We start from the raw sequence: 27,241 nt of genomic DNA on the forward strand, positions 1-27,241 counted from the left end.
TCAAACTCATGTCCATCGAGTCGGTGATGCCATCCAGCCATCTCATTCTCTGTTGTCCCCTTCTCCTCCCGTCCCCAATCCCTCCCAGCATCAGAGTCTTTTCCAGTGAGTCAACTCGTCGCATGAGGATATGAGCAGAGATGTAGGTAAATTGGTTGACGCAAGTGTAGGAGCTTGTTAAGTTCTCCTCTGGCTCTATTTTCTCAGTGGAGTGGCAAATAAGGTTAGGAGTAGGAGACAAGGAAAGGCAAGGAGGGGCTGGAGGTTTGATGACAAAGGAGAAGACATGAAATAGTCATGTGGGAGAGTGAATGGGATGCACAGATGCAATGGGACGGTCCAGCAGCCCCAGGGACCATCCTCAAACTCTCTACACTTGGCATTCAGTTCAGTTCAGTTCAGTTCAGTCGCTCAGTCGTGTCCGACTCTCCGTGACCCCATGAATCACAGCACGCCAGGCCTCCCTGTCCATCACCAACTCCCAGAGTTCACTCAAACTCATGTCCACAGAGTCGGTGATGCCATCCAGCCATCTCATTCTCGGTCGTCCCCTTCTCCTCCCGCCCCCAACCTTTCCCAGCATCAGAGTCTTTTCCAGTGAGTCAACTCGTCGCATGAGGTGGCCAAAGTATTGCAGTTTCAGCTTTAGCATCAGTCCTTCAGCCTAAATCTCCCCACTTCCCCACTCCCAGATATCCACCCCCAAGGCTCCCTCCCTCACTTTCATCAGGTCTCTGGTCAAATGTCATTTTAGAAGAGAGGTCTTTCCTCACTGCTTCATGTGAAAGAATATATCACATTATTATATCCCTCACCCCTCCCCACCTACCATGCTTCATTGCTGCTCTTAGCACTTACTATCCTGTAACATCTTAATCACCAGTTAATGTGTTTATTATCTCTCTTTCCTAATGAGAGCAAAGCATCACAAGAGAGTAGAGAGTTTATGTTTTGGTCACTGCTGTGACCCAGTGTTCAAAATAATGCCTGGCTGTAGAAGTCACTCACAAGCTTTTCTTTTTTTTTTTTTAATGTGTTTTTTTGGCCAAGCTGTGCAGCATGTGTATTCTTAGCTCCTTGACCAAGGATCTAAACCTCACCCCTTGCATTGGAAGTGCAGTCTTAACCACTGGACCACCAGGGAAGTCCCCACAAGCATTTTTGAATGGATGCTTGGTAAACGAAAATTGAGTACTTTGAGCTCAGATTACTTCTAATGCCAAAAATATGGATTTTCCACAACAACCAATCTCCCAGTTCTCTTGGAACACCAACTTGGTATTCTACAGTGTAATTCATTTTGACACTGACTACACAGATTTAATACATATCCCTCACAAGTGAAGGGCCCAGCCCCACAAGACTGCCTCTCACTTCAGGTGCCAATCTGAAGTAGTGGCTCCTGGGTTACCCACACTTTGGTCCAACTTAGCTACAAGTCAGGGGGTCCCACAACTCCATCCTCGAGTTCAGTAATTTGCTCCCACTGTTCACAGAACCCAGAGAAACACTGTATTTACTATTACAGGTTATTTATAAAGGAAAAAAATTAATAGCCTGATGAACAGGTACGTAAAGCAGGGTCCAGAAGGGTCCCAAGTGCAGAATCTTTTGTGCCGTGGAGTTTGGGCCAAGTCATCTACTCCCTGCATCTGGATGCATTCCCCAACCTGGGAGTTCTCTGAACCCTTCTGTGCCAGGTACTGAGGACAAAATCCAAATAATGTAGCAAAATATGCTCTTATCACCCCATCACTCAGGAAATTATGAGGATTTCAGAACTTCTGTGCTGGGGACAAAAAACAAATATATTTTTCTTACCATATCACTGCATCACAGCTGCGCAGGTTGATGGGTGCCTCTATTCAAAGAATCAGGCTAGGGTGACTTTTAGGGCTAGCATTTCCTGGTTACATGCCCTACCTCCAGGGCCACGTTTCTTGCTGTAAAGCCATTTTGAAGGGACTAATTTCACTTCCCTTACTGTCTGTTGTGGGGCGGCAGCGTGATGTGGGGAGAAGGCATCTTGTTTTGGTTCAATCCACAGTCAGCGTCTGTTGTGAACAGTGAATTTTCTGTAACTCTTCTCAGCCTCGGTTTTCACCTCTGTAAAGTAAGAATTTTGATAAGATGAAATGAGTCTGTTTATGGGAAAGCATATTGTAAACTGTAAAGAATCATCAGATGCTAGTTATTTATTATGATTATTTATTTTGACTGTGCTGGGTCTTTTGCTGCTCATGTGGGCTTTCTTTGGTTGCAGCAAGTGGGTGCTACTCTCTGGCTGTGGTGCTCAGGATTCTCACTGCAGCGGCTTCTCTTGCTGCTGGACACAGGCTGGAGGGTGCTCAGGCTTCAGGAGCTGTGGCACATGGGCTTAGCTGCTCTTCAGCATGTGGGATCTTCCCAGACCAGGGATTGAACCCGTGTTCCCTGCATCGGCCCACAGATTCTTAACCACTGAACCACCAGGAAAGTCCAATGCTAGTTATTTAAATCTGACACTTTCTAAAAGAAAATAGAAAATAATGCCAAGAAGGATTTTAAGTTTCTGCAAAAGCATGTATCTGATGAAATGTCCCAGTGGTCCGCTTAGTCCAGACCTTAGTGATGGACTGTGTCTTAGAACTTAAAACTTTAAGATTCTTTAACTATCTGTAGCCTATAATCTTATAAACTTGTGTGTAAATGAATCCAGTATTTACCATGGCTGGCAGTGAGCACAGTGAAACTTCCCAAAATAGTACTATTCACTCCTAAGATTCAAAGTGTTCTTTTTTTTACATTTTTATCACCTCAGTTTTCTTGATAACATACCTCTGATGTTGGCACAGGCAGAAACTTTTGTCTTTATTTTGTCAGTGGATGTGTATCAAACCATGGATTTCAAATCTGTAAGGATAAATAAAGGCTTTGTTGGTTTCCCAGGTGGCTCAGTGATGAAGAATCCACCTGCCAATTCAAGAGACACAGGTTCGATCCCTGGGTGGGGAAGATGCCCTAGAGAAGGAAATAGCAACCCGCTTCAGTATTCTAGCCTAGAAAATTCCATGGACAGAGGAGCCTGGCAAGCTACAGTCCATGGGGTCACAAAGAGTCAGACACCACTGAGAAATTGAGCACACAAACTAGCTTAAAACTACACTTACAGAAGTTCATTACTTGAAATTCTATATGAATTGTGTGTCTGAAACAGTATTTCACATGGTAAGCATCCACTAGATTTTGTTCTCCTGGGCCAGGAACCATGAATATTTTATTCATTAACTTATCTCTGATGCCGAATATTCAATATTTGTTCAAAGGAGGGAAACAGAAAGATGAGTAGTGATTCAGTTCAGTTCAGTTCAGTTCAGTCGCTCAGTTGTGTCCAACTCTTTGCGACCCCATGGACTGCTGCACGCCAGGGAGTAGTGATTAGAGCGACTCAAATGATAAATAAGCGGTTCAAAGGTGAGGATCTCAGCCTGATTCATGAAACCTTGCTTTGTATTTGCTGTGAAAAATAATGCACAGTTTTTTAAGTAATGTTCAACAAAACATCCATTCTTTTATTCAGTGTTTGAATGCCTACTGTGCACTGTGAATATTGCAAACACCAACCTGACATTGATCCTTCCCTCAAAGAATTTATGATTTAATAAAGAAAATAGAATGTATTCACAGATAATTAAAATCCAAAGTAAAAATTATATCACAAGTATAATATTTCAAGGGAGATTACTAAAAAAGAAAACATTTTATTCAATAGAAGTGTTCTTTTTACAAAGAATTTTTTACTGAGCAAAAACTTTAATTTTTTAAGTTTATTTTATTGAAGTATAGTTGATTTACAATGTTGTGTTAATATCTGCTGCTGCTGCTAAGTCACTTCAGTCGTGTCCGACTCTGTGTAAGCCCACCAGGCTCCCCCATCCCTGGGATTCTCCAGGCAAGAACACTGGAGTGGGTTGCCATTTCCTTCTCCAATGTGTGAAAGTAAAAAGTGAAAGTGAAGTCGCTCAGTCGTGTCCGACCCTTAGCGACCCCACAGACTGCAGCCTACCAGGCTCCTCCATCCATGGGATTTTCTAGGCAATAGTACTGGAGTGGCTTTCCATTGCCTTCTCCGGTGTTAATATCTACTGTACAGCAAAGTGGTTCAGTTATATATATATCATTTTTCATTTTTTTCCGTGATCATTTATCACGGGACATTGAATGCAGTTCCCTGTGCTATCCAGTTGGACCTTGTTGTTTTTCCATCCTGTATATAATAGCTTGCATCTGCTAATCCCAAACCCCCAGTCCATCTCTCCACCTCCTTGGCAACCACAAGTCTGTGCTCTGTGTCTATGAATCTGTTTCTGTTTTGTAGATAAGTTCATTTGTGTCGTATTTTAAATTCCACATAGAAATGATATCATATGGCACTTGTAGTTCTCTTCTTGACTTACTTCACTTATGATAATCTGTAGTTCTATCCATTTTGTTGCAGATGGCATTATGTCATTCTTTTTATGGCTGAGAAATATTCCATTGTACATATATATACCACATCTTTATCCATTTATTTGTTGATGAGCATTTAGATTGTTTCTGTGTGATCACTGTTGTAAATAGTGCTGCTATAAATATATGGGTGCTTGTGTCTTTTTGAATTAATATTTTGTCTGGATATATACCCAGGAGTGGAATTGCTGGGTCATATTTGGCCACCTCATGCAAAGAGTTGACTCACTGGAAAAGACCCTGATGCTGGGAGGGATTGGGGGCAGGAGGAGACGGGGACAACAGAGAATGAGATGGCTGGATGGCATCACCGACTCGATGGACATGGGTTTGAGTGAGCTCCGCGAGTTGGTGACGGACAGGGAGGCCTGGCGTGCTGTGACTCATGGGGTCACAAAGAATCGGACACGACTTAGTGACCGAACTGAACTGAACTGAACTGATGGTAGCTCTATTTTTGGTTTTTTGAGGAAACTCCATATTGTCTTCCATTGTGGCTGCATCAATTGACATTTCTACCAACAGTGTAGGAGGGTTCCCTTTTTGAAAGAAAACTTCTGATTTGAGGACAGAGAGAGGGAGATGGAAACTTCTAATATTTCTCAAGGGATGTCCTACTTCGGGGTCTTTTCGCGTGCATGCTTCTGATTCTCGGGTGTGCCTAACATCGCTTGAAACTTGCAGATTTTTCATTTCTTTTGATGTGGTTTTTCCCCAACACTATGTTTACCAGCCATCATTGTAGTTTTTTTTCAACAGCAAATAACAGAGAAGAACGGAGTAGAGAGCTTTGAAAGCTTGAAACACAGTGTTGTGGGTGATGAAGATGACGAGGCCCTGGTGCTGAGTCAAGGGTTTAGGCTGTGGGGTCAGGACCAGCCAGCAGGCAGCATGAAGCTCCTACCTCTGTGGACTCCTGTTCCCCTGAGACGCCTTAGCAGCTCCCTCACACCTTCTTCCCAGCCTCATCTCGGTGACTGAGGAATGACGGAAGCAATGTCCAAACTTCTGTCTTACTGCCTCTAAAGTTAAAATAAAGAAGGTCAGAAATAACTGTGTTCATACTATAGAACAGGTCAGTCTAATTCGATGCAATTATGATATAAGGAGACTGAATATTGGATGGTGTTGCCATATCTTAAGCCCCGTGATTTTGTAGACCATCAGTTTATTTAAATAAGTTCATGCTTGTTAGGGAAAGGTCAGTAGCACTCTGAATTTGTGCCATTAGAATCGCAGATCAAGACCTCATTTCCACCCTAGTGGCAAAGGTGAACTGACCATCAAGAGCTCTAGAAACGTGTAGAGTGGAAACTCTGCTGAAAGTCCCATCCTCAGAGTTATAGATCAGACTGTATTCCCATGTGGGGGGTGGTCACATCAATACCGTGTGTGTGTGTGTGTGTTAGTTGCTCAGTTGTGTCTGACACTGTGATCCTACGGACTGTAGCCCTTTAGGCACCTTTGTCCGTGGAATTCTCCAAGGCAACAATACTGGATTGGGTTGCCATTCCCTCCTCCAGAGGATTTTCCTGATCCAGGGATCGAACCTGGGTCTCCTACTTTGCAGGCATATTCTTTCCCATCTGAGCCACCAGGTCAATACCTGAGGATATTTCATAAACATTTACCCACATGCTTACCCATTCATTAGCATGTAAGCTCCCCTTAAGTAAGTGGGAGCACCACCATCTCTGTTATTATACCAATTGATTTTCTATGACTTGATTCTTAGAAATCTGGCCCCTCATCAAGCAGATATTTCAATGCCATGGTGATAACTGGACATAAATACACACATGTGCGCACACACAAACATGTATGCACAGTCCACACCACGCCCTGTTTCTAGGCTGACTGTATGTCCCGTTAGTCTGTCTGTCCTGTCACTTTCTGTCTCGGTTGTTTTTAAACCAAATAGGCTTGAATTCTCACAACATTGTTATCAGTTCAGTTCAGTTGCACAGTCATGTCCAACTCTTTGCGACCCCATGAATCACAGCACGCCAGGCCTCCCTGTCCATCACCAACTCCCGGAGTTCACTCAAACTCATGTCCATCGAGGCGGTGATGCCATCTAGCCATCTCTTTCTCTGTCGTCCCCTTCTCCTCCTGCCCCCAATCCCTCCCAGAATCAGGGTCTTTTCCAATGACTGAATTCTTCGCATGAGGTGGCCAAAGTATTGGAGTTTCAGCTTCAACATCAGTCCTTCCAATGAACACCCAGGATTGATCTCCTTTAGGATGAACTGGTTGGATCTCCTTGCAGTCTAAGGGACTCTCAAGAGTCTTCTCCAGCACCACAGTTCAAAAGCATCAATTAGGAAACCTTATTTTTCCAGAGCTGAGGGGTAGTGGCGGAGGGAGAGATAGAAAAATCTTTATTGAGTAGCTGTTGTGTTGTGTGTTAGTTGCTATATGGTACTTTGTGGGGCTTCCTGGGTAGCTCAACTGGTAAAGAATCCACGTGCAATGCAGGAGACCCTGGTTCGATTCCTGGGTCGGGAAGATCCCCTGGAGGAGAGCATGGCAACCAACTCCAGTATTCTTGCCTGGAGACTCCCCTTGGACAGAGGAGCCTGGCGGGCTACAGTCCGTGGGGTCGCAAAGAGTCAGACTGAGCAACTAAGCACAGCACAGCACTTAGTACTTTCTATGTGGAGCGTAGTATGAGGAGCATGAGTACCTTTAGAAGCAGGTATTATCCTCACTCACATGAGAAAAGTTCAAAGGGGTTTTGTGGTTCTTGAGACTGCACAACTGGTTAAGAACTCAAGGCACTTTCAGGCAGCATTCCTTCCAGCTTGTGCTTACAAAACATGCCTCCTCGGAGATGAGTGGTTTTATTTATTTTTTTTTTAATTAACGTTTTTTTGATGTGGGCCATTTTTAAAGTCTTTATTAAATTTGTTATACTGTTCTTTCTGTTTTATGTTTTGGTTTTTTGGCCTCAAGGCACGTGGGATCTTATCTCCATGAAGAGGGATTAAACCCACACCCCCTGCATTGGAAGGCAAAATCTTAACCACTGGACCACCAGGAAAGTCTCAGACAGGTGGTTTTAAGACGTATTATCAGCAGTCAGTTACTACTTCCTGGACATGTATATTCTAAGTAACATAGGAAGGATAAACAGAGTAAGGTATAATTATTACCTTGAAAAAGCTTAAACCTTATGTGAGTAAATAAGAATAAAGATTATGGAGAAACTGACAGGAAAAATAAACTACCGTTCTGTGATTCAGACTGAATTTCATAGGCATTCACAGAGGAGCAACGTTAGCTGGGCGAGAGGCATCAGTGCCAGCTTTTGAGGCCACGGTCATCATTAGTTTCTCTAGTAATTGGCACCTGTGACAGAAAGTCCCCTGACTTTTGATCCCATCAATATAAACAAAAACAACAAATCCAGTCATCAGTGTCATGTACAGTACTGTTAGTTTTTGTAGTATATGCCCAACAATGGGGGCATCTCCGAGGGATCACTTGTGTGTGATGTAGAAAATGTGTGTGTGTGTGTTTGAGTGTTAGTCACTCAGTCGTGTCTGACCCTGCAACCCTACAGACTATAGCCTGCCCAGCTCCTCTGTCCATGGGATTCTCCAGGCAAGAGTACTGGAGTGGTTTACCATGCCTTTCTCCAGGGGATCTTCCTGACACAGGAATGGAACCTGGGTCTCCTGCCTTGCAGGCAGATTCTTTACCACCAGTCTGAACCACCAGGAAAGCCTGGAGATGATAATAAAAAAGCATAAAGCACTTGAAGAGAAATTACTCTCTGATAAACCCAGTAGCTCCACACTTATCCTAATTTGTTCCTGAAGCAAGTAAGATGGATTCCCTCCCATTGAGCTTGGGAGCTCCCTACCTTCTGACTGTGGGTATAAAGCACAAAGAGATGTTTTCACACAGGGAGAATCTTATGAAGCAAAAGATGCTCACCCCAGGGCTCCCCCAGACTTTGTTGAGAGAATGTGGAAGGGAGAGCACCTCAGAAGTCATTTTCCAGTGCTCTTGAATGGCAGCCTCCAACCTCTTTGGCACCACGGACCAGTTTCATGGAAGACAATTTTTCCATGGACCAGGGACAAGGGGATGGTTTGGGGATGATTCAAGCACATTATGGTTATTGTGCATTTTATTTCTATTATTATTATATCAGCTTCACCTCAGATTATCAGACATTAGATCCTGGAGTTTGGGGACCCTTGCTCAAGAAGCAACTTGGGCTCAAGAAGCCCACCATGTCCTGGAAGCCCATCTCCCCACAGCTTTCCTCTGTGAGCAATGAAAAGTTGATTTACAGTCCACTGGGGGGCACATTTCACTACAATTTCTTTGTGGTTTGAACAACCAGTTTAGTTCATTCACTCAGTCATGTCCAACTCTTTTTGACCCCCATGGACTGCAGCACGCCAGGCTTCCCTGTCCATCACCAACTCCCGGAGCTTGCTCAAACGCACATCCATTGAGTCAGTGATGCCATCCAACCACCTCATCCTCTGTCATCCCCTTCTCCTCCTGCCCTCAATCTTTCCCAGCATCAAGGTCTTTTCCAATGAGTCAGTTCTTTGCATCAGGTGGCCACAGTATTGGAGTTTCAGCTTCAACATCAGTCCTTCCAATGAATATTCAGGACTGATTTCCTTTAGGATGGACTGGTTGGATCTCCTTGCTGTCCAAGGGACTCTCAAGAGTCTTCTCCAACATCACAGTTTAAAAGCATCAATTCTTCAGTGGTCAGCTTTCTTTATAGTCCAACTTTCACATCTATACATGACTACTGGAAAAACCATAGCTTTGATTAGACGGACCTTCGTTGGCAAAGTCATGTCTCTGCTTTTTAATATGCTGTGTACGTTGGTCATAGCTTTTCTTCCAAGGAGCAAGCGTCTTAATTTCATGGCTCCAGTCAGCATCTGCAGTGATTTTGGAATCCAAGAAAAGAAAGTCTATCACTGTTTCCATTGTTTCCCCATCTATTTGCCATGAAGTGATGGGACTGGATGCCATGATCTTAGTTTTTTGAATGTTGAATGTTAAGCCAACTTTTTCACTCTCCTCTTGCACTTTCATCAAGACGTTTTTCAGTTCCTCTTCACTTTCTACCATAAGGGTGGTGTCATCTGCGTATCTGAGGTTATTTATATCTCTCCTGGCAATCTTGACTCCAGCTTGTGCTTCATCCAGCCTGGCATTTCACATGATGTACTCTGCATATACTTTAAATAAGCAGGGTGACAATATACAGCCTTGATGTACTCCTTTCCTGATTTGGAACCAGTCTGTTTTTCCATGTTGGTTCTAACTGTTGCTTCTTGACCTGCATGCAGACTTCTTAGGAGGCAGGTCAGGTGGTCTGGTATTCCCATCTCTTAAAGAATTTTCCACATTTTGTTGTGATCCACACAGTCCTGGAAGCCCATCTCCCCACAGCTTTCCTCTGTGGACAATGAAAAGCTGATTTACAGTCCACTGGGGGCACATTTCACTACGGTTTCTGTGTGGTTTGAACAACCAGAACCTACAGTTGTATGTAGTTTCTACCAATTATTGGAAGATAATCTTTTGATCTTATGTTTTAAATTAGCATATAACTCAAAGAAATGTTTTACCTATTTTTTAACCTTTAAAAAAATCATTTAAAGCCAATTTTTTTCTTTGTTGCTCAGGAAAAAGACCTTGCATCTCGATATAAAAAGGATCATTTCCTCCACAAACTATACATCTTCCATGCCCATAACCCATCTTTAGTTTGATAAATGCAGCTGAATCAGTTCAGCTTTTTAACAACCATATTCTTAATTTTGATAAAAATGATAGTCGTTTTCCATTGAGCCTGTCAGCTGTTATACATTTCAGTCATTGATTTTGAGTAAGTTTTCAGTGCAGTTTGCATGTATCCCTGTGAGATTAGGGGCAGCAGGAATGAGAGAGGCTGGACTGTAGTTTTAGGGAAAGATGGGGGATGGAAGCCGGGGACCCTCTCCTGTCTCCTGTGTGCATGCCTTGCCTTTGTGACGGGAAGGGGACAGTGTTTGTAAGCGTGTCTGTGTGTGGGTACAAGAGAGTTAGATCCAGGGGCTTCCCTGGTGGTCCAGTGGTTAAGAATCAGTGCTTCCAATGAAGTGGGTGCGGGTTCGATCCTTGGTCAGGGAGCTGAGATCCTGCATGCCTGGTGGTCAAAGAACCAAAACATAAATCAGAAGCAGTATTGTAACAAATTCAATAAAAACTTTAAAAATGGTCCATATCAAAAAAAAAAGTAACAAAAGATGGGGACCCACTGGTAGGCAGGCCTCCTCCTCTTTCACTCCCTTGGGGCTGGGCTTGGGTGGTGGGGGGTCGGGGAGGGACCAGAAACTGGGCAGGAGGGGAACCCACCCTGCTCTCTACTTCATTCTGCAGGGCCTTCTTCCCGATTTCCTCACGGAAGAGATTGAACATTCCTTCCTCTGCAGTCTGAACTGTAAATATCTATTCTTCTTTTTTTCTGAATGTGGCACTCGTGAGAGCAAAGACCAGTCATCAGGGGTGAATTATTTAATACAATAATGTTTTAATAGCTGAGAGGAGACACAAATAGTCGCGGTGCCTGTGGCTAATGGATTTCCCTGGTAGGAGATAAAAGGCTGATTACACAGCAGAGCAAGTGAGGACCTGGTGCGTTAATGACAATTTACAGGTCAGCTCACTTACAGGAGTGATTTAAACGCACCATCTGTTTTCTAACTGTAGGTTGATAACTGTGATTTTACAGACAGCCGGCGTCTCTTCATCAAGAACTTACTTGTCTTTCTGAGTCTGGTTGGTCGGGCCCCATAAAATTTCACTGACTGGTCCATCCAGATTCCTTCCAAATCGAACAGTTTCTAAGTTGAATGGATCAACAGCAGCCAATCTCGCTTCATTCTACTCAGCCTTCCTCTGCCAGGTTAGAAAATTAAATCCTAACGCCCTAAACAGCCCTTGTATGTACCGGATTAGCTTCTTTCTTCTCTTTTTTTTTTTTTTTATATTTATTCATTTATTTGGCTACACTGGGTCTTAGTCGCAGTACACAGGTTATCTGATCTTCCTTGTGGCACATGGGCTCCTAGCTGTGGCGTGTGGGATCTAGTTCCCTGAGCAGGGATTGAACCTGGGCCCCCTGCACTGGGAGCTCAGAGTCTTAGCCGCTGGACTACCAGGGGAAGTCCCTGGATTAACTTCTTTCTGATACATATACCTCAGTACTAATCATGTATCATCCTCGAGAGAGTTAATCAAAAGTCCCTCAAATAATTTTCTGAGTCCTCTGGTTCAAATCCAGAAACCCAATTGAGAAAGGCTGCGCCGGCATCCACTGCTTATCAAGATTCCTGCCATCCCCCCTTTATCCTTTTCCCTCCCTCTTCTTGCTTCTGCCTATGTCCCTCTCCATGCAGCCCCCCAACACACACACACACACACACACACACACACACACACACTCACACACACTCACACTCTTCCCTCTCTCACACGGACAAGGGGAGCCCAACTTTGGCCTCCATTCGTGTCCCCTCCCACCTCACTGCTCTGTTCTTCAGGCATTCAGCTCAGTCCAGTCGCTCAGTCGTGTCTGACTCTTTGCAACCCCATGGACTGCAGCACGTCAGGCCTCCCTGTCCGTCACCAACTCCCAGAGCTCACTCAAGCTCATGTGCATTGAGTCAGTGATGCCATCCAACCATCTCATCCTCTGCCGTCCCCTTCTCCTCCTGCCTCAATCTTTCCCAGCTTCAGGATCTTTTCCAATGAGTCAGCTCTGCACATCAGGTGGCCAAAGTGTTGTGCTGTAGAACCTAAGGATTAAGTATGAAGCCTGTGGAGCCAGCCTTCTCGGTTGAGATCGCTGCTCTGTCACTTTCGAGATATGATGACCAAGCTGTTGAACTGTCCTGGCCCACTGTTTCCTCTTATGAAAATGGGGGTACTAATGAGACCCGCCTCAAGGGGTCGCTGTATTAAGTCACTCAACACTTCCAGCTTCAGAGCCATGCACAGTAAATGTGGCTTCCCAGGTGGCTCAGTGGTAAAAAAAAAAAAAAAAAATCTGCCTGCCAATGCAGAGATGTGAGTTCCATCCCTGGGTCGGGAGATCCCATGGAGGAGGGCATGGCAACCCACTCCAATGTGCTTGCTGGGAGAATCCCACAGACAGAGGAGCCCGGGTGGGCTATGGTCTACAGCGTCGCAAAGAGACACAACTGAAGCGACTTATCACACATGCACTCACTATGTGCTGTACCCACTCCAGTGTTCTTGCCTGGAGAAGCCCACGGACAGAAGAGGCTGGCAGGCTACAACCTGTGGGGTCTCAGAGAGCCTGACACAACTGAGCACGAAACACGCACTCTGTGCTGTACTAACTTGTAGAGGTTCTCACACGTGAGCCCCAGCTCAGCAGCAGCTCCGGGGGGGCTGGTTAGAAAAGTTCTCACCATCCTCCTTTCATCCCTCCCCCAGGTGTTCTGAATGGGAAACTCTGAACTGGTAGGTGAGGCTAAGGAATCGGTGTTTTCACAAGCCCTCCAGATGTTTCTGGTGTGTTAACATTTGAAAACCACCACCCTAGATGTAAGAAGTAGTCACACTGCTGGGCACCTAGAATATAAACATGCAAAAGACCCTGTCTCTGACCTTCAGAAACACATGGTCGACCGGGAGAGGCAGATGTGCAAACAAGACCAGCCAAGGATTCTGAGCAATACACTGGCAACACAGAGCCCCCAAAGAACGAGGAGCCACGTCTGCATTTGGGGAGGAGGGTTTGCAAATAATTTCCAAAGAAGTCATGCTTGAAATAATTTTTAGAAAAAAGATTAGAACTTTTCCAGTTGTAAGTGAGGGGAAGACATCCTATAGGAAGGAGTGTGCGTGAATCCACAGACAGACCTCAGCTTTGAAAAAGCAGCTCCTGGAGAGAGGACGGGTTTGGTCTTTTGTTCACTGTTGGAGCCCCTGGAACATGCCCCTGGTTCACAGGAGGCACCAGTAACTATTTGAAGGATTGAACACGAAGGTCTTAAATTCCCACATATTCCATTTTCACTGAAACATTTCTTTGCAGCATGATGTTAAAACAAATAAACCTAATTGTGAGTTCCCTGTTTTAAAAAACTATAGTCCTGAAGGAAATTAGCCAATGCCTGGGTTGTTTATTTCACACGTGGTATCTTAAAGCACATGTTGGCAGTGTGAGACGTGGGAACTTTAAGCCTGCCAGGTGGCTCAGCAAAGCCCAGAACACTTGCTTGACACAAGCTTATCCCAAGCCCTTATCCAAACGTGCAAATTATTGATGCTTCTTATAAACACATTGGTCTCTGAAATAGAAACCACATGAGGTTTCCTCATTAAAATGTGAAGAACCAGCTAGCCCAGGCAACGTATTTCCTTCTGCTTTAGTTAAAATCAACTCTGCATGTACAATGATTGGGTCTTGTAGTTTCCTGGTCCTGCTCTCAAATGCAGGTGCCCACTCTTTCTTCTGGCTGCCAGGATGTACTTCATAGCCCCAGAGCTTCCTCAAGGGGACCACTGCACCTTCACACTGACCACAGCGACAGGTCTGGTGGCCGATTCAAAAGAAAGGACTTATGCCAAGTTAGACCCCAGGACTGAGATTTCCTTCCTTTCAGAGCCACTTCTAAAGGGAGCCACCCTGCGGGATTTCTTCCCCAGCATCCCCACCGTACTTCATATGATTTCGTATACCCAGTTAATCACATCCCTGGCTAGCTTGCTCTAGCCTCTGATCTGACAAGGCCCTGGAGGAGGGCTACTATGTTCCTAACCAAGTGGATCAGAGATCAAGGGTGTTTTTGAGGACAAAGGGACCTTGGGGATCATGGACAACCTCCCACCCTCCCCCTCACCCTGAAGCCTTTCCCACTGTCTCCAAACACTGAACATGGAGGTGGTCTATCACATGATGGATCTAGAGAATACCACACACAATATTCTTCAACACCAAAGGTGAAATGGATTTTCCTCTACTTCCCTTTTAGATTGAATTGGGATTAAAAAGAACCCCCCAAATGGACTCAGTACATGAAATCAGCTTTTAACTTTTCTCTTCATTTGATCTTTTACTGCTCTGCAGTGATGCTTTATGGTTAGACTAACAAGCCCTCCCAGTGTGGATCTGGCTGCTATCACAGAGCAGATTTGGCTGGAGTCGCTTGCATGTGTTTGAGAAGCACTGCCAATTTCACATCATAATGCAGGTATTAGAAGTGTTAATTACAAGTGACTTCTCTCTGGACCTCAGTTTTCAATCTTGAAAAAGAGTGAAGGGGACTACAAGTCGCTTGCAGGGATCCCATCAATTTTAGGTCTTCTCTCCACAGCAGCATTGAGGAGCTTAGGACAGGGTGGAGGAGGATCGAGGGAGGGAACACAGACCGCTATGATCATTGCTGTGTATGTGCATGCCTGCACGAGCTGATCCTCTCTTTACTTGGTTCTTGTCATGAATAGATGCCTTTAGTTACTAGATGCACATTAGGATTTGTTGTATTACTAATGATAAGTGAAAGAAAAAATTATACCAACTGATTTTGTAATGCTGCGGGATAATGAGTTTTTGGATGTACTTTAGTTTTATGTGTGTGTGTCGTGTTTTAACTTTAGGAAAAACAGGGATGTGATTTTGAATAAGGTTCGTCCCTTTTTAGTACCCTGTGTTTACAGACTACTTCATCTGTTCATTCTGCATGGGCTTTTGCTTCTGCAAACATATTCACTGTGCCAGTTCCTGGGATAAGCACTGGGCTGACAGAGGGAATATAACCCCACATGATTATTCATGAAAACATTTTAAAAATACATGACATAACTTAATAAAGTTGAGATAGCAAGGGGAGCAGAGGGATCACCCATGAGATTCCAGGCAAGAATGGAGACTTTCTACTTGCAGGTGTCACCCTCTACCCTACTGCCTGTCTTCAAAGATTGTGACTCCTCTGGATAAAGCTTTGATTGAGCTGAATGTCTTTGAACTTGAAAACTTTGTTCTTTAAAATTTACTTTTCTATTTATCCAGTGCCTCAATTTCTTTGTAAAATATATTTTTCCTTATTTTAATCCTTGCCCTCGGAGCATCCTTAGGGTTAATATTTGTGGAGAGAAATATTACATACCTTGCACTTCAAGGACATCCTTGCTTTAAAATAGGGTGGAGTCATTAGCTTTTAATACTTTGGCTTTGCCCAAAAAGAAACATCTAACAGCTGTGTAACATTTGGGGCCTCCCAGGTGGCCCTAGTAGTGGTAAGGAACCCACCTGCAATGCAGGAGCTGCAGGAGACGTGAGTTCAATAACATTTAACACACCACAAATCCTATGTGATTTCACCAGTTTCACTTTCTCTGGTTGCATTTTTTCAGTTTATATTGGTTCTGGAGGAAAAGGCTGGAGGCTACACTTTTTGTAAGTTAAGCTGACAGCCAGTGGTGAGTGTTGGAGGCAGTATTAAGTGAATGCAGACCACCGGGGGACAAGACATATATTCGTGGTCTCTAGAGTGCTTACAGACCGGGGCCAAGGATGGGGCAGTCATAAAACGCACCAACCAGGGTGTCGAAAAGATCTCGGTGGGCTGCTTCATGCAGAAATCAGTGAAAACACTGGTCCCAGGTAACTTCTTTCTGAGCTATTGACTTCACTTAGCTAAATATTTGTTATTTAACATTCTCTTTCCTCCATCATCACTGCCTCCACATCTTTCTCAAAAAATTGTTTTCCAAAAGATATTTCCAAGTTTAACTAAACTTAGGTAAAGATGAAAATTGAGGTTTGGTCTGCAGAGGAAGGTGAAAAGTTCCAAGGGCCGGGGAGATGTTGCAGAAGGGACTCATGAAACAGATGAACGTCTATGAAACCACTACTATTTGTCCAGAAAGGAGGTTTTGAAAAAATATGAGAAAGTTAGCAGGTGGACTTCCCTGTCAGTCCAGTGGTTAAGACCCTGCGCTTCTAATGCAGAGTGCAGGTTCAATCCCTGATGGGGGAGCTAAGCTCCCACATGCCTTGAGGCCAAAAAAGCAAGACGTAAAACAGAAGCAGTATTGGAACAGGTTCAATAAAGACTTTTTTAAAAAAAAGAAGGTTAATAGGAAGACAGCAATTCTTGGCACTAGAGGTTAATGCGAGTGCATGACTGTGTTTACAGAGAAACGCTGCCTTATGGTCCAATAGTAACATGTTTATGAAGCTGAGACTGCAGTCATTAGCAAAGCAAGAACCAGAAAACAAGGATGGAGTCAAAACAAGAATTATGAACAATGTTCAGGCATACCAATTTAGGAGTGGTACATTGAAATTTTAAGTTGAAAAATAAGTTGTTTCAGGATTTCCCATTTCCAAGGTTTTATGTAAGAATAAATTTTTAAGGATATGAGATTCATTGCCTTTGATTTGGAGGATTAGGGGAGTTACAAACTATTGCATTTACATAAATAAAAACGTTATCTGGATAATAAAATAATGAGACATTCTTATTTGGCTTAGGTATCTGCAGACGGGTAAAATAGAAATCACACAAACTATGATTACAGATGAAATATGCCATGTGAGTATAGACAGTGTAGACACAGAGTGACTTTACAATCAGAAATGTATTTAATAACAGGGCTTCCCAGGTGGTAAAGAACCCACCTGCCAAAGCAGGAGAGTTCGATCCTTGGGTGGGAAGGATGCCCTGGAGGAGGGCATGGCAACCTACTCCAGTATTCTTGCCTGGGGAATTCCATGGACAAAGGAGCCTGGCAGGTTACAGTCCATAGGGTCGCAAAGAGTCGGACATGTAACAGTGGTTATTTTTCTTCAATCTTAGTCTCACAATACAAAATTATATATTAAGCTACTCAGTTTATCTTGTGTTACATTTCAAAAATAAAAGTAACGTCACTTGCTCTTTGTCTATAGCTACCAGGTTTTTGGTGCATGTGAGAGAATTCATTTGTTACACTTAATTAACAGCATTATTGATAACTAATTGAAAGTAATTCTAACTCCTCTTATATTCTTGTTTTACAGCTTGGCTCATCCTCTTCTGTGCCTTTTACATCTATTTTTTCTCAGCTTTTTATGACTGTCGTGGTTCCTCTCATTATTGGACAGGTAAGGTCTCCAATTCTCTCAGCTCTTTTTCTTTATAGATCAGATTGCGAATTCTTACGTAGTGTTAGGACAGTTGAGAGAAAAGCTAGTCAGGGGAAGAGATAGTTAAATAAAAATCTAAGACGGTGAAACACAAGTTTCCTCAATCAAGATAGTCTTATAGTCTTATCTTTTTATTTTTTTAATGAACATCAGTCTGCTTTGCAGATAGCTATATATAGGGACACCTGCATACAGTCTTGATTTTTTAATTTGTCATCCCTTATTGTAGCTGTGTGTTGCTAGCTTGAAAACATCTAGCAAATCATTACCTTGATTTCCAATAAGGTGTCAGCGTTTAGGACCATTTGAGGAACAAGCACCTGCATTTGGCCACCGTCTCAGCCTTCTCTGATAGAAGTGATCATGCTTTTGATGCTGTAATTGATAAAACAAACATTTAATTCAATTAGCTCTTCAAATTCGATCTTAGAAAATTTAGTTTCCTTTATTATTCTCACTGAATTAGACTCATAGAAGAAATTCCTAACTTCTTATAACAGGTTGATAATGAGTATATAATTCAATTATGAGCATACAAATTTAAAAATAAGGTTGTTTTAATCCTAGGCAGCCACAGTAACAGCATACAGAATGTAATGCACTGCTAAAGCTAGTAGGAAAGACCCTGATGCTGGGAGGGATTGGGGACAGGAGGAGAAGGGGATGACAGAGGATGAGATGGCTGGATGGCATCACCGACTCGATGGACATGAGTCTGAGGGAACTCCGGGAGTTGGTGATGGACAGGGAGGCACGGCGTGCTGTGATTCATGGGGTCACAAAGAGTCGGACACGATTGAGAGACTGAACTGAAATGAACTGAAAAGCTAGTGAGTCTTAGCAAAATAGTATGTTAGGATGCCAAAGAGCCCAGACCTTGGGTCAAGAGCAACTAGACTCTAGTTCTTAAGTGAGTGAAAGTCGCACAGTCGTGTCTGACTCTTTGTAACCTCATGGACTATACAGTCCATGGGATTCTCCAGGCCAGAATACTGGAGTGGGTAGCCTTTCCCTTCTTCAGGGATCTTCCCAACCCAGGGACTGAACCCAGGTCTCCCACATGGCAGGCAGATTCTTTACTCGCTGAGCCACAAGGGAAGCCTGCCTTTTATTTGCTGTGTGACCTTGGGCAAGTTGTTTAATCTCCTTAGCGCCAGGTTCATAATTTATCAAACTGTGTAATTTATCAAACGGTACCTATCTTAAAGGGTTATTGTGAAGGTCACATGAAATATGATGCATCTAAAGTTTTTTTTCCTCATACAGCCTGATACAGGTAAGTGTTCTATAGTTTCATCGTCATTTTCAAATTCCCCATAGATATGAAACAGGAAGTAATTCTTTGTGGCATTAGCTATTTAAAAACGGTGTGTGTATAGACATGTAGTCTTGACCTGCTGTCTTAGCAGGAAGTCAACTCTGAGACCAGGGTTCTATGCAGGAAGCTGAATGGGGGAGGACCCTTGGGATCAACAGCAGGGAGCCTGAGACAAGTGGGATGAGGGAGGGGTTGTCTGTGGTGCTGCCCCAGTGGGATCTAAGGCCGGACCCACCCCTCAGAGGTGTCCTCCCTGAGACACCAGTGCCCGGTGTTTCTCCTTTCTAAGAGCGGTCATCACGTGCTGCCTCCCACTCCCACCCGCCCCCTCGCCCGGGAGCGGTCTACCCTTGCTTGAGTCTGCTGTCTCAGCAGCAGTTCCCAAAGAGGACCTCAGCTGAGCTTGTTCCATCCATCAGACTGCTCTCTGTGCTGGGAATCTCTTCCAATCTCCAGCCATTGTCTTCACTGTCTCCAGGGTAGTCCTAAAAGCAAAACAAACCTGGTTCTGTTATCCCTCTGCTCAGAAACTGCCCCTGTGGCTCCCTGTCACCTGCTCCTCGTGTGGCCCACGAAGCCCTCCCCGTCTGACCCCAGCCCACTTGTCCAGTGTCCTTCACATCCACCCCCGCCATCGGCTTCACACCCACAGCCTTCTCTTCTGCCCTGCGGTGTGCCCATTCACTGCTCAATGCCTTTACCTTCTCGTTTCCTTCCTTTCTGGCAGAAAACTCCTGCTCACCCCTAAGACTCAGGACAGATGTGACCTCTGAAGCGCTCTGACACCCTGGCCCCAGATTAAATTCCCGTTCTCCCATCGTACTTGACTCATCATATGTATTAGGAGCGACAATAAGGTAGCACTCATGAGCTTCCCAGAAACAGAGGCTCTAGCATAAGTGTATTTAGTAGCATACTCAGCTGGCAAAGAATCTGCCTGCAATGCGGGAGACCTGGGTTCGATGCCTGGGTTGGGAAGATCTGCTGGGGAAGGGAAAGGCTACCCACTCCAGTATTCTGGCTTGGAGAATTCCATGGACTGTATAGTCCATGCGCTTGCAAAGAGTTGGACACAACTGAGCGACTTTCACTTTCACGTCCTTTCAGGAGTCGGATGTACACTGTATAAAAACCTTGGCTGAAGAAAACTTTGGATTTATCCTCTCAGTAGCCCCGCCAGTCATTTTCCCAAGATCTGCAGCTTCACTCAGTCCTGTCCAACTCTTGGGACTCTTTTGCATTCCATGGGCTGTAGCCCACCAGGCTACATGGGATTTCCCAGGCATCACTGACTCAATGGACTTGAGTCTGAGCAAACTCCAGGAGATAGTGAAGGACCGGGAAGCCTGGCGTGCTGCAGTCCATGGGGTCACAAAGAGTCGGACATGACTGAGCGACTGAACAGCAGCAGCAACCAGCTTTGCTGGAGAGAAATACCTCATTGGTTCCCATCTTGTTTTAAATTCATGACCCCACATTTGAAATGTCATTCAGCACTTCCCAGACATCCTGCTCTGCGCCCTTGTGGGGTCGTTTTACCCTGTCCTCTATTGTCAAACCCCTTTTACTTCCCCTGACACTCTCCCACTTGCCATTACCCTTGGCTCTCTCTGACTCTGCTTCCGTTTCTGAAACCTGGCAGCCTGTGTCCTGCCTGTCCTTCTGTGTGGGACACCTTCCTACCTGTCACCTCCTCAGAAACGCCCTTTAATCCATTCGGTCACTAGCATATTATCCAGTTTGAACCTCTGTTTGGCATGGATCATTATCTGCTTCTTGTTTACTTGTCGTTTTTGCTTTTTATTTGTTTCCTCAAACGTGAGCTCCAGGAGACCAGGGACCTTGCCTGCTGTTTAATCTCTCTGTTCATTTGCTCACTGACCAACCTAACCTTTCAGATATGGTCTTTGAGGGCCTCATCAGAAGTGCTCAGCGTCCTGCTTCAGAGGAACTAGGTTCCTGGCAATGCAGCCTAATTTCTCAATGATAACCAGAGTTGCCATATATTAAATTAAACATTTTCATAGATTTTTACATGCATTTTAAATGAGATTTTATTATTACCTATTAAATAAATGTTGGGAACTAGAGAGAGAAGAAAAAGACCAGGAAGGGTGAGTTGAAAATATTTTCCTTAATCTTTTAATGATGATAAAACTTTTATCATTCCGTTTTTTATTCACATTTCTTAGAGTGGACTTTATTTGCTTTTTGAGTGTATGTGTTTGCTCCAGACAGTACTTCTTTCAGACTGAAATCATTATTGAATGACTGACACGTGACACACTGATGCACAGTCTGACACGCATGTGGTCTAGTTTGATCTTTGCCACTGACTGGCTATACACATGATTTCTAGGTCTCACTTACCTTGCTTGTAGAGCTAAGAGCTTAATATCGTCCAGCTTGGAGATGCCATGAGTGTGTGAGATAAGATTAGCCTTTCCATAGATGGCTGGGAGATTGCTTGCTTCCATCAATTCTAGAAAGAAATTAAGTGTGTGTTATTGTAATGTTTCTTCTTTTCTGATAAAGCCTTCAATATATCTAAGTGCCTGTGACAAATGCTTATTTTATGCCTTAGACTTGAGAGATTTATGAATCAAAGTTAATAAAATAGAATTTCCACTACCTTTGAAAAAATATTTTTAAAACAGCACACTAAACCCCACTTCAATCAGTTAATAGTAAAAAAGCAAATTATTTATCATTTATGCATTTTCTAGTCTCTCGTTCTTGCTTTGTTTCACAGTTTGAGATTGACTTTTCATATTAAATAATCTCCAGCTGAAGCTGCAGTTAATGTTATTAATGCTAGTAAAATTTTGCACTTATAAAATTATATTAGGTTTTCATTGCTTCGCTTGAATTGCTCTGGGAGAAGAGTGGCCTTTATTAATACATCATGCAATGGGATATATAGGTGAAGAGTGTTGTGATAGAAACATCAGCAAACTGGGACTTGGGAATAAGAATAGTTGTTATTTACCATGTACAGTCCCTGGTTCTGAAGCATTTTATATTTATTTAATCACTTAGTCCTTGCTCCAATTACTAGTCTATTCATTTCAGAGATGAGGCACAGGGAAGTTAAGGAATTTGCCCAAGATCACAAAATAAGAAGCTCCAAAGTCTATACCTTGAACCCCTGCACTATTGTTCACTCAAGAGAGGTGAGAGTCCTAATAATCCGTGTAACCAGCTTTTTAGCATTTGATGCAGGCTGTTTGGGCTCTCAGGTGCCTTTGTTTTCAGCTGTAACCTGAGCAGGATAGAATCTGCTTAACCTTGTTCCAGAGAATGGAAGTAAATGTTAGTAAAGGGAAAGAATTTCAGAGAGTGAAGTCGATAATGGGTGCTTATATTTAAAATAAATAATCCATTTATTATTATTGTTTCCACTTTGTTTAAAGAAAGTGAAATATTAGTTTGAATCTACTCCATATTTAATAAATGTTACATAATTGTATTTGATATCACATCCCTGCCTGTACATTTCAAAAGAACATTAATGAAGAAACAAATCACTTTCTGAAAATATATAGATTCAGTGGAATAGAGGATTTAAAAAAAGGCACACTCACAATATAAAGAACAAATAAGTGGTTACAGTGGGGAGGGGGGACGGAGCCATACAGAGCTTGAGGTGTGGGAGGCACAAACTATCGGTTGTAAGACAAGCTCAAGCATGGAAACATAGTCAATATTTTGTAGTAACTGTAAATGGAAAACAACCTAAACCACTACAGAATTGTAATTAGCCTCCAATTAAAATAAATAGATTAATTTTTAAAAATTGTGTGAAATCTTAAAAAAATTTTTAAATCAAAGATACAAAAAAATCTTCTAAAAAATTGAAGAAACAATCTAAAACTACCTGAAAAAAAATTTTTTTCATCAAACTTAACCTGAAAAATCAGCCATCATACATCCCCACTCAAAAATCAATTTATAAGTGTAAAGATAGAATAGAAAGTAAAACACAAGAAAATGCCCTGGTAAAAAAATGAAGAAAACAAAATGATAGCTATTATACTTCTCACTTACCTCTGCATATCAACCTTCTTCACCCGAGACTGTTATTTTTCCAGGGGCTCAGCTTGGAGGTCATGCAGTAATTGGCATTCAGTTCAGCTTTCTAGAAGTACAGGGATTCAAAAATTTAAGTTTCCTTTTAACCTTTCCTGGTGCTTAATTTAAAATAAAATCAAAATGCAGAGGGCGAGGCAATAAAAGCAAAAAGCTTTCTATGGAAGATTTTTTTCCCCTTCTATCTCCATAGTGAAAAGCAAGCAAGTTAGTGAGGATTCGTCATTTAATTTTGAGCGAATGCATCTCTGTGAACTATGAGGGAAAATGAATTAGTATAGATTCCGAAGAAAGTTACAACAAGCCACCTCACCAGAAGGCGTTTTTCCATTTCATTACTTTTTTCCCCCCAAAAGAGAATTCTGAGTGGTTTATATCATGTTGCATTCATCTATCTCTAGCAAAGTCTTGTTTCCTATAAGGTTATTAAACACTGGTGTAAGGCAAAGAGGTTTGAGGAATTTTAAAATGACATGAATTCTTGACAAGTGGAGAATATTTGTGTCAAAAGTGTAAGAGAAGTTGGGTTTCCTGCAGTTTATATCCTAAGCCCATATTTGAGGCATATCAACACGACTTCACCCAGTAGTTTGTGAAATATTTTAACACTTTTCTAGCTACACAGTGCAAAAGAAGGTGTTTTGTGATTTTAATTTTAGAAGAAGATGAAAATGCCCTATGGAGGCTGGCAAGGTATAGAAACACAGTAAGGAACAATCTGTTTTCCACTAGGGTTATCATTTCACTTATGAGTCTGTACAGTTTCCAACCTTCTAGTTGTTTTCTTTTTTGAGATTCAGTAGCCAACATGAAGAGTTGAGAGGAAAGACATGTTAGCTAGGAGGATGCAGAATTTGGCGTCCCTGTTTCTTGCCATATTGGAAGAATCCTAATATACTATGAGACTGTGAGTACTTTGTAATGAAGAAAGAGGTACTAATTAGGTTCACTAAGTCAGATTAAAACTTATAAAGTTGATTGACGATTACAGGTTTGTCTTGGTTTTTAAACTGGTAAGTTACAACTCATTCATATTTGTTTATTTTGCCAGAGGTGGTGAGGGAAGACACTTTTACTTATGGAATTGGGAGCCTACATTCTAGAATTTATTGCGGAGGGAGGACTTCTATGTTTTTAACCATTATATATTAAAACAAAATTGGAAACTATCAATTTCAATAACTGTGTAATTTCCATATTTTATTTCCTAAAGACGTTGAGTTGCATTGATTAGAGCAATTATCAGCATTAATGCTACAAGGAACAATAAGTTATGGAATGACCTTTTAAGTGAAACATCTGTGACCTTCTATTAAGCAGCTACCCCCATGGTGCCTGGAGAAGGAAATGGCAATCCACTCCAGTATCCTTGCCCGGGAAATCCCATGGACAGAGGAGGCTGGTGGATTATAGTCCATGGGGCCTCAAAGAGTCAGACACAACTGAGCACACATACCCTGTGGTGATATATCTGAACACGGGGCCATCTGAGTCCCTCAGTTCAGTTGCTCAGTCGTGTCTGACTCTGTGTGACCCCATGGACTGCACCACACCAGGCTTCCCTGTCCATCACCAACTCCCAGAGCTTGCTCAAACTCATGTCCATTGAGTCAGTGATGCCATCCAACCATCTCATCCTCTATCATCCCCTTCTCCTCCTGCCTTCAATCTTTCCCAGCATCAGGGTTTTTTTTCCAGTGAGTCAGTTCTTTGCATCAGGTGACCACAGTATTGGAATGTCAGCTTCAGCATCAGTCCTTCAAGTGAATATTCAAGACTGATTTCCTTTAGGATAGACTGGTTGGACCTCCTTGCAGTCCAAAAAGACTCTCAAGAGTCTTCTCCAACACCACAGTTCAAAAGCATCAATTCTTTGGGGCTCAGCTTTCTTTATAGTCCAACTCTAACATCTATACATGACCACTGGAAAAACCATAGCCTTGACTAGATCTAGGTCCATCTAGTCAAGGACCTTTGTTGGCAAAGTAATGTCTCTGCTTTTTAACGTACTGTCGAGGTTGGTCATAGCTTTTCTGAGTCCCTCAGGCACCAAAATGTGTATTCTGATACATCAGTCTGTAATGCTGTGTAATAGAACTATTTCTCTATACCTCACTACATTTTCATTGTAAAGAAAGAAATGAACACTAGATAAATTACTATGGTTTGCAATTGCTTTTCCAGAAACAAAACACGATTTTTTCATAAATGCAGCTATAAATTTAATTCCAAGTTGTACTTTTAAAAAATATTTAATGCTTATTGTGGCTCAGGTGGTAAAGAATCCGCCTACAGTGCGGGAGAACTGGGTTCGATCCCTGGGTTGGGAAGATCCCCTGGAGAAGGGAAAGTCTACCCACTCCAGTATTCTGGCCTGGAGAATTCCTTGGACTGTATACTCCATGGGGTCGCAAAGAGTTGGACATGACTGAGTGACTTTCACAAACACAGACATTTCTATATAAAGCCCTTTTTCTCCTCCCGTCCCACCCACCCTTCAAGCTGCTGCCCCTGCTTCTCTTACCAGCTGGTCAGCTTTCTGCCAGAACACCTTCTTCAACACTTCTTTCACCTAAGTGAAAATAGCCAAGGTGGGTCCTTGAGGTGGGAGGAAATTAATCCAATAGCCGTCTGTCCGCAGGTTCTCGGGAGAGTCGTTTATTTGTTCTTGAGGATCTGTGAAGGCATGCCTCATTGCGAATTAAGCCTTTTTAGTGACAGAGTGGAAGATGACAGAACCCCATCAGCCTTGTCAAGAGAAGTTCCCTGACCTCATTATTGCTAATGGATCATGGTAATTCAGCCTGTTGTGAAATCGCATGTTCAATTATGCAGGATAATGAGTGACTCAGAACTTAATGTGTCTCAACTCTAGTCCTCATTATCGGGTTTGTTCAGCTTCTTTCAAAAGCCAAAGGTTTTAAATAGAGTAGTTCACTTTTATATCCAAACTTAAAGTTATCACCAGTGTTCAGGCTGTCCTGAGTTGAAGTATCTGATTTGATTTTAAAATATGAGGGGATTGCCATATAATTTCATGTTTCACTCACCCTTTTGTAGGAAAGTTAGGACAGGTTTATTCATTTTTAAGTGTTAATTCTAGAATTCTAAAAGCATGCAAATGGCATTTGTCTTTGGATTCACAAAAACTCTAGATATTCAGCATCTGAATTATTTAAACTCCCACAACACATGCACTTTTGCTTTTCAAGCATGAGTTATAATTTAATTAAAAACTTCTGGTGCATTGCTAGCATTTTAAATATTAATGTGTTCCATGGATCACTTTCGATTATCTACCGTCTTGAAATTCTTGAAGATGTCAGATTTTTAAGATTCCCAAAGTTACACTTGGAGTTGTCTGTTGAGGCAAAGGGGACCGTGATAATTACACCCATCCATTAGGATCAGCAGAGGAGATAAACTTTGGGGAGGCTTAATGGGCATGTCTCACTGACAGCCAGCAAAGAGCATTTGGCATGATTAAGGATGGATTTGAATGCAGTTGAAAATATACTCTCATTATGGACACTAGTGGAAGCTGCACTACAAATGTTAAATTCCCCAGAAGAAGAATGGGGTGGCAGGGAAGCTTTGAAATCCACTGTGGCCCTCATCCAAATTATTCTCTTTCCTTTCTGTCTTTCGCTGTCAGCATCACTTTGCGATGCCCAACCCGACTCCCTCTGAAAGGAGGCAACCTGTTGGTCTCTGTGTTTCAGATTGTCCGAAGATACATCAAGGACTGGCTCGAAAGAAAGCAGCCTCCTTTTGGTGCTGTCAGCAGCAGTGTGCTCCTCATGATCATCTACACAACCTTCTGTGACACGTTCTCGAACCCAAGTATCGACCTGGATAAATTCAGTCTCCTTCTCGTACTGTTCATAAGTAAGTCGGAGGGCGGGCGGTCCTGGCTGGCTCCTTAGCCTCCCCACTAGCAAAGCATAACTATTTGTCCCTAAATTCATTGCCAACGTTCATTTCGTTAGAAAAGAATATTTCGTTTCATATTAGATGTAGTGCTCAGACCATGTGTATCTGTTCTTTAAAAAGACATCAGCATCCACTTATGACTTAATCTCCTTTGTTTATTTGTGTCTGATTTATAATAGTTGATGAAAGAAGCCGTAACAGCTATCAAATTCAAATGT

At 42.8% G+C, this 27,241-nt stretch overlaps 1 protein-coding gene and 1 long non-coding RNA gene across 6 annotated transcripts in view; one reads left to right on the forward strand and one right to left on the reverse strand.

Annotated features, from left to right (window-relative positions):
* SLC10A7 (solute carrier family 10 member 7) overlaps positions 1–27,241 on the forward strand; it is a 311,758-nt gene that overhangs the window by 239,070 nt on the left and 45,447 nt on the right. For 2 of the 5 annotated variants that reach the window (XM_088827984.1, XM_055405226.2), the window contains exons 7-8: positions 17,558–17,641; positions 26,813–26,978. In XM_088827984.1, coding sequence (XP_088684110.1) covers positions 17,558–17,641; positions 26,813–26,978 — 250 coding nt within the window. Of the gene's footprint in view, positions 1–17,557; positions 17,642–26,812; positions 26,979–27,241 lie in introns of those variants that run through there. The other 3 variants (XM_088827985.1, XM_055405227.2, XR_016035306.1) reach the window with 2 other exon arrangements.
* On the reverse strand, positions 19,437–23,072 carry LOC129542626 (uncharacterized). The gene is made up of 3 exons (XR_008683102.2): positions 23,049–23,072; positions 21,372–21,483; positions 19,437–19,486 (listed from the first exon to the last, which is right to left on the reverse strand). It is a non-coding gene; the product is annotated as an uncharacterized LOC129542626 (long non-coding RNA).

Source organism: Moschus berezovskii, chromosome 19 (assembly GCF_049115385.1).
Source record: "Moschus berezovskii isolate FMDL1 chromosome 19, NW_MosBer_1.0, whole genome shotgun sequence".
Taxonomy (NCBI): domain Eukaryota; kingdom Metazoa; phylum Chordata; class Mammalia; order Artiodactyla; family Moschidae; genus Moschus; species Moschus berezovskii.